At 39.0% G+C, this 7,547-nt stretch overlaps 1 protein-coding gene across 5 annotated transcripts in view; it reads right to left on the minus strand.

The window, feature by feature from the left end:
* Positions 1–6,850, minus strand: part of rab3il1 (RAB3A interacting protein (rabin3)-like 1) — a 15,051-nt gene extending 8,201 nt beyond the window's left edge. For 3 of the 5 annotated variants that reach the window (XR_009649458.1, XM_060886720.1, XM_060886717.1), the window contains exons 1-2: positions 1,782–2,003; positions 451–643 (exon numbers count right to left, since the gene is read on the minus strand). Coding sequence is in view for 4 of the 5 variants with exons in the window: in XM_060886720.1 (XP_060742703.1) it covers positions 451–579 (129 nt within the window). In the remaining variant the exon portion in view is untranslated. Of the gene's footprint in view, positions 1–450; positions 644–1,781; positions 2,021–6,697 lie in introns of those variants that run through there. The other 2 variants (XM_060886718.1, XM_060886719.1) reach the window with 2 other exon arrangements.
* Between the last annotated feature and the right edge of the window lie 697 nt (positions 6,851–7,547).

The following is a 7,547-nucleotide window of genomic DNA, read 5'->3' on the forward strand; positions in this document are numbered from 1 at the left end:
ACATTAAAACTCATTTAATGGGGGGAAAAAAGTGCTATGGCGGTTTTAAGGCGCTACAAGTGGCTACAAGTTTACAAACTACTTTTTTCCAAGTCAAATGTAATATGTTTTGAAAAGGAGTTTCGTTTCATTTGCTCTTGAGTAACTGCTTTGTCCTGGACAGAATGTCTTCTGATTCAGATCGTAGTCACTTAGAGATCTCGTCTTGTCACATAATTCACGCTGTTAAATGCTGAACACGGGAACAACAGGAAAATGGAAGAACCATTTAGTCCATCTACAGTACGTATAAACATTGTTTCTTACTACTGAAATACATCGACTACTCAGTACTTAAAATTCCCTGATATTTATCCTTCTGTTCCTTTGTTCAGCACTGAACCGTGGAGTAAGAAAAAGAAGAAGCAAACTCTGTTTTCAGTCAGCTTTAAATGTACATGATTTGTCCACCTTCTGCGCAGCATCCAGCTGTTCTCTAAGAAACTCTGTGCCTTTCTCTCTAATCTCTATAGAGGAGCTTCGTAGACGAGACACGCTGTAGGCTTCTCGTTTCTGAGTGTCCGTCTCCTCCTGGAGCATTGTCTCTCCTCTGCCTTCTCTAGACTCTGTGCCAGGTTCCAGCTCTGCCTCGAAGTCTATCAACCTGCACAGACAAATAACTCTTTAGTCCAAATTTGGACACTTTGCAATGACATGTTACAAATGTCATGTGATGTGATGTTTGTAAACAACACTTCAATACTGATTCACGATGTCTAAGAACTAGTAGCACAGTGTGTGTGTGTGTGTATATATATGTGTGTGTCTCTGTGTGTGTGTTTGTGTCTATGTGCATGTGTCTATGTGTATATGTGTGTGTATTTGTGTCTATGTGCATCTGTGTGTGTGTGTGTCTATGTGTATGTGTGTCTCTGTGTGTGTGTGTCTCTGTGTGTGTGTGAGTCTATGTGCGTCTGTGTGTGTGTCTATGTGCATCTGTGTATGTGTCTATGTGCGTCTGTCGATGTGCGTCTGTCGATGTGCGTCTGTGTGTGTTTGTGTGTGCATCTGTGTGTGCGTCTGTGTGTGCGTCTGTGTGTGCGTCTGTGTGCGTCTGTGTGTGTCTATATGCGTCTGTCTATGTGTATGTGCGTCTGTGTGTGTGTTTTTGTGTATATGTGTGTGTGTGTGTCTGTGTATGTGTGTGTCTGTGTATGTGTGTGTGTGTCTATGTGCATCTGTGTGTGTGTGTGTGCATCTGTGTGTGTCTATGTGCGTCTGTCGATGTGCGTCTGTGTGTGCATCTGTGTGTTTGTGTGTCTATATGCGTCTGTCTATGTGTATGTGCGTCTGTGTGTGTGTTTTTGTGTATATGTGTGTGTGTGTCTATGTGTATGTGCGTGTGTGTATGTGTGTCTCTGTGTGTGTCTATGTGCATCTGTGTATGTGTGTGTGTGCATCTGTGTGTGTGTGTGTGTCTATGTGCATCTGTCGATGTGCGTCTGTGTGTGTGTCTATATGCGTCTGTCGATGTGCGTCTGTGTGTTTGTGTGTGCGTGCGTCTGTGTGTGTTTGTGTGTGTGTCTATATGCGTCTGTCTATGTGTATGTGCGTCTGTGTGTGTGTTTTTGTGTGTGTGTGTGTGTGTGTGTGTAAAAATGTTTTAAACAGCTTATTTCTATAAACAGCCTATTTATAAGAATAACCACACAGCTAAACACTGTTTAGTCATAAAAACACCCACAGCATTCTTAGGAAATATGTTGAAGGGTAACTTTCAGCCCAGAGATCCACACCCTTACCCTGTTTAATAGAAGCATCCGGCAGCTAAAACACAACCCAACAGTCGATTCGAGTCTTTTCCTCAACAGTATCCACAAACAAGCTGTACTACACACTCCAGGGACGGTGTTAAAGCCAACACAACACAAAACAAACACACACACACGCTTCAGAAGGTGTTTTGATTTCTCCGATACGAAGCAGGGAAAGTTTCGGTGTTTAGTCCAGCTGGAGCAGGTCACATGACTCCAGGGCGTCGCTCACATTGTAGGCTCCGCCCATAATGACGAAAACACTCAGAAACAAAAAGGTGTGTAAAGTAAAACAAAACACCTCTCTACACCTGTTTTCGGGGTTAAACCTACAATGGCGCCTTAGACTGTCGTTCTCTCTAATATTTTAGAAATAGAGGTATATTTCTTAGAGGTAGAAATATCAGTGCTGTCAGAATGTTGTTAGAATTCCGACTCTTGACAGTTCCTTATACTGGAGTTCATTTTGTGATGTAACTGGCACACACAGCTATGAACCCTGATCAGGCAGTAACTAAGGATGAATGGACGGAAGCTGCAAATACGAGTCACAGCACCATACGTTCATGCCCCGGAAACCACTATCACGGCCAAACATTTATGAACGCTTATGAACACTGGTTAGGGGAACAGCACCATGCAGGACAGGCGAGCCCTCCAGAGGGTGGTGGGGTCAGATGAACGTACTGTACCATCCACACCGAGCTCCCTGACCTGCAGGACATCTACAGCACACGGTGCCGGACCAGGGCCAGGAAGATTGTAAAGGATCTCAGCCATCCCAACAATGGACTCTTTTCTTTGTTGCGTTCAGGGAAACGCTTCCGCTTCTTGAAAGCAAACACAGAGAGAATGAGAAGAAGCTTCTTTCCGCAGGCCATTCAGAGTTTAATCCAGAAAACACACAGGATCTAGTTCAGGACGACCTTGGTTTTGCACTATGACACTTTAACTCTGGACTTTCACAGCACAGTGACACTTTATACCACACCACACTGCACATGAACACTTTAAGGACAATCACTAAATCATTTTTAATTTTGTACTGCCAATATTCTTTCACATATATTTTCATATAATTTATATAGTTTATACTTTTTTATTTATCTACCTCCTTCTGGTTATATTTTTATCCTTTTTCCATTGAATACCGGACAGATGAAAAAAGCATTTTACTGCATGTTGTACTCTGTATGTATGTGTATGTGACAAATAAAATTTGATTTGATGTGCATCCTGATAGGGAAGTCCTAAGACGCCACGCGTTATTACTTTTTTTAATCTGTTTTCTTGTTATCTCTTCTTGTTAAAAAAAAAAATTGTTTTGTTATGATCTCAGCAAAAGAACACGTTCATAGAAGATCGCATTCGCTTTGACTTTGATCGGGGACACGTGTTCGACCCTTAAGAAGGAGGCTGTGATGTCTGCATCTTTATCGTCAAAGACAATATTAACTTACTGATAAATGCGCGAACAAAACGAATACAAAACAATTTACGGTATATATGAGAATTAAGTTTTAACGTTTTAATAATTCACTACATATTAAAAATGGGGTACATGCAGAAATCATGAGTAAATGTTTTACATTTACATTTCCAGCATTTGGCAGACGCCCTTATCCAGAGCGACTTACGTTATCTCATTCTTATACAACTGAGCAATTCAGGGTTAAGGGCCTTGCTCAAGGGCCCAAAAGTGGCAGCTTGGTGGACTTGGGAACTCACAACCTTCCGATTGGTAGCCCAACATCTTAACACCCAACATCTTAACCACTAGGCTACCACAAGATGAAGTTGCTATCATGAAACAAGAAATATAATATAATTATTATTATAATATATAGATAGATAGATAGATAGATAGATAGATAGATAGATAGATAGATATAGATATATATATAGATAATATAGAAAAAATATCTAATAATGCATGGCCTCTAAGGATTTCTGTATCATAAGCATCCCATTCCCAATTTAGTTCCCTCTTCGCTTTTATAATAAACGTTGCTGTTATTACAACCTGAGGTCCTACACACTGTTTGTGTTGTAAGAGAGAGGAGGTCTGGGGTTCAGTCAGTGTTCCAGTTCATCCCAAAGGTGTTCAGTGGGGTTGAGTCAGAGTCAGGGCTCTGTGCAGGACACTCGAGTTCTTGCACTCCGACCTTCACACACCATGTCTTCGTGGAGTTTGTCTTGTGCACATGGGACGTTGTCACGATGAAACACTGTTTGAGACTTTTCGTTCCAGTGAAGAGTAGCTGTAATGGTACAGCACACAAAGACATTGTGTGTGTTTTGTACCCACAAGATCCACATATGGGATGTGATGGTCAGGTGTACACATACAGTACTTAGTATGCAATAGCTAAGTTTAATCATTGTTCTGTTCAGTGTTCATCTATTTGTTAAATTCCACCACTGCTTGTTTTGCCAGCATCCTTGAATAATTGGAACAGCGTTTTTTGAAAGAATATGTTATCATGTACTTATTCATCTATCTTCAGTAACCACTTTTCAGATTCGTTCCCATAATTACTGAGCACAATATTAATAATAATAATAATAATACATTTTATTTAAAGGCGCCTTTCTGAACACTCAAGGTCACCGTACAAAAAACAACAAAGACGATCAGAATCGAATACTGTAGCTACATTGCGATACAAATTAGACCAGCAGTACAAATTATGGTGTAGAATAAGCTAAACTAAACCGATGAGTTTTAAGCTGAGATTTAAATAATGAAAGAGAATCAATATTACGGAGTTCAGATGGAAGTGAGTTCCAGAGCTGAGGTGCAGAGTAACTGAAAGCTCTATTAACCATAGTTACAAGACGGACAGAGTGGAAGAAGAAGATCTAAGAGTACGAGTTTGTTTTGGAGTATGAAGAAGATCAAGAAGATATGAAGGTGCAAGATTGTGGATAGCTTTAAATGTTAGAAGAAGAATTTTATACTTAATACGAAAAATAATGGGAAGACGGTGAAGCTGTTCCAGAACAGGTGTAATATGATGGATAGAGGAAGTACGAGTAATAATGCGGGCAGAAGAATTTTGAACAAGTCGCAGCTTATGAAGGGTTTTGTGAGGAAGCCCAATAAGAAGGGAATTACAGTAGTCAAGCCGGGAGGTTACTAGACTGTGAACAAGAGTGGTGGTTGATTGGGTCGTGAGAAAGGAGCGAAGCCTATTGATATTTCGAAGGTGAAAGTATGCAGCCCGAGTAACATTATTTACATGAGAGGTGAAAGAAAGGGTACTATCAAAGATGACACCAAGACTCTTAACCTGAGATGATGGAGCTATGAGAGATTCATCAATGGAAATAAGAAATGCATGATTACACACCCTGTACATGTTTATGTAATGTATGTATGTAGAATTTGTCTCCTACATTTAAGATTCTGGACACTATAGGAAAGTACTTTGATCCCTCACTTTCAGCAGTAACAAATTATACAGATTTAGAAATTCAGGTGCATGTTTCTCATTATTGATTCAACAATTGTGCTTTGCGGTTATGTGATTTTTTTTTTTTTGTATGCAGATTTTCTGTCGCTCGATACATGGTAACGTTGAAAGATTTTGCTTTTGGTAATCTTATATGTGCAGTATAATTAGATATTTATCTAGGGTTAGCCTAGCATCTTCACCAAAATAGTTACATTTCTCTTATGTAGCTCTGCATTTGGGGGATGTGGTAGCCTAGTGGTTAAGGTGTTGGGCTGTGGAAGGTTGTGAGTTCGATCCCAGGTCCACCAAGCTGCCAGTGCTGGGCCCCTGAGAAAGGCCCTTAACACTCAATTGCTCATTTGTATAAAAAATGAGATAAAAGTGTAAGTCGCTCTGGATAAGGGCGTACGCTGTAATGCTCTGCTTGCTTTGTTGGTGACATGAAGAATCGTCTTTCCCAAAAAAAAACATGGGAAGAGTAAAGCGCTATTCCTTTGCTGCCCTTCACCAGGAGCTCATACCTTTGGGATGAACTGTCAGGATAAATCCTGGATAATATTTTGGTGGCAACATTTTCAGTTTTGGACTTAAGCTTGATGGTGATTTCATTTGGCTTCATTGCTCTGACCATACTTTATTGCTGTCATTTTAAATAAAAGCTAATACCGATGTTTTTTACTGTTGGTATTTTTCATACTTCTTGTGTGCTTTAATACTAACTCATGCTGACATGAAATCAAACAACCCTTTTGTTGCCTTAATGTCCAGCTTTTGTACATGGAGCAGGCGAATAAGGTGAAGAATTTTCCATTTCAACCATGTTTTCACAGATGGTGTACTTGAGGTCATGAGCTGTTTCTGATTTGTCTTACACAGTTCTTTTTTTTTAACTTGAGCACAGGTTAATCTTGTCTGTGGTTTCTGAAGCTGTTTTTTAGTAAACTTTAACTATCTGCTCTTTAGATTTGTACTGTACTGTAGAGCTGTACACTGTAGTCTGCTATTTGAATGCAAATATTTCTGCATCTTTTAATTCAAAGCTTCATCTTTACAGGTTAAGGGATTTCTTGGGTTCACATGGTCTGCGGATTTGGCACACAACCTGCTTCGGCTGTGTTACACTTCCTTGGCCTCTTATGATAACAATCTCTGAGCAAACATAAAAACCCTATGAACTACCCATAAATTCCAGTAGTAAATTCTAGTATTTAAATGTTTTTGGTGCTTGAAAATACATTGAGGTTAATTATGGAGTTGCAGTAATAGTTTTTTTCTTTCTTTGTTTTGTAAAAGTTTGGAAATCAGGGTTGATTTTCAGTTCTCATTAATAAGTGTAAGCAAATTATGAGCATATAAGTAGGATCCGTTCAGATGTTTTTCTCCACTCTAGCCTTACGTAAGCTTGACATTACAGCATTCACATTGTATAAATTAAACTTGTCTTACCCACAACAAACAGTGGTGGTCTGGATCACTCAATCTATACTTCTTGGCCAAATGTAAGCATTGGAAGCAAAACTGTGGACTAAGTAGAACAACAGAGTAACTTAGTAGTAGCAAACAGAGCTAATATTCTAAAAGACAAAAAAAAGTCCTCCTGTGGTTTCTCCAGTATGAACAAAAGCTTGTGCTGAAGTGAAGTCACACTCAGAGAAACTCTGCTCTTAAAAAACCAAAGTCAGACAAAGTCAAGGTTGCCAGATTGCAGCACAATGTCATCTTACACAGTAAATCAGGATTAAAACACACTGTGACTACACATTCGATCATAGAAACACAATAATCCCATGTACATTTAAGACATTCAACAGGTCAGTTTAATAGGAACACCTGCACACCTGGTCAAAATTGTAATCCTTTGGTCACATACACAATAACACACATTTAAAGTGAAATGCTCTTTTATGAATGTCCGTGTTAAAAAATGGACTCAAATGGAATACAAATCGAATAGAAATCGAATAGTTAAAACTTTAAAAAATAAAATGTAATCTGACAGTAATAGGTGAAATATAAAAAAATACTGTATATGGATACAATACAATGAATGATGATATGAATATGAATATAGAATGACGGTTTATATATAAAGTACATAAAGCGCTCATTCATGCATTAAACAATCATGTGGCATCATGCAGGTACAGGTACATGCCATAGTCACTAAGATCACATTTTTGTAAACGTTAGACATCACAAGCTCTTGATCACAAGCTTTTTGCATGATTTTCTGCATTGAATTGTTGACAGATAATTGAATGAATGAGCAGGTATTCCTAATAAAGTGTCTGGTGAG

This window comes from Tachysurus vachellii, chromosome 14, assembly GCF_030014155.1.
Source record: "Tachysurus vachellii isolate PV-2020 chromosome 14, HZAU_Pvac_v1, whole genome shotgun sequence".
Lineage (NCBI taxonomy): Eukaryota > Metazoa > Chordata > Actinopteri > Siluriformes > Bagridae > Tachysurus > Tachysurus vachellii.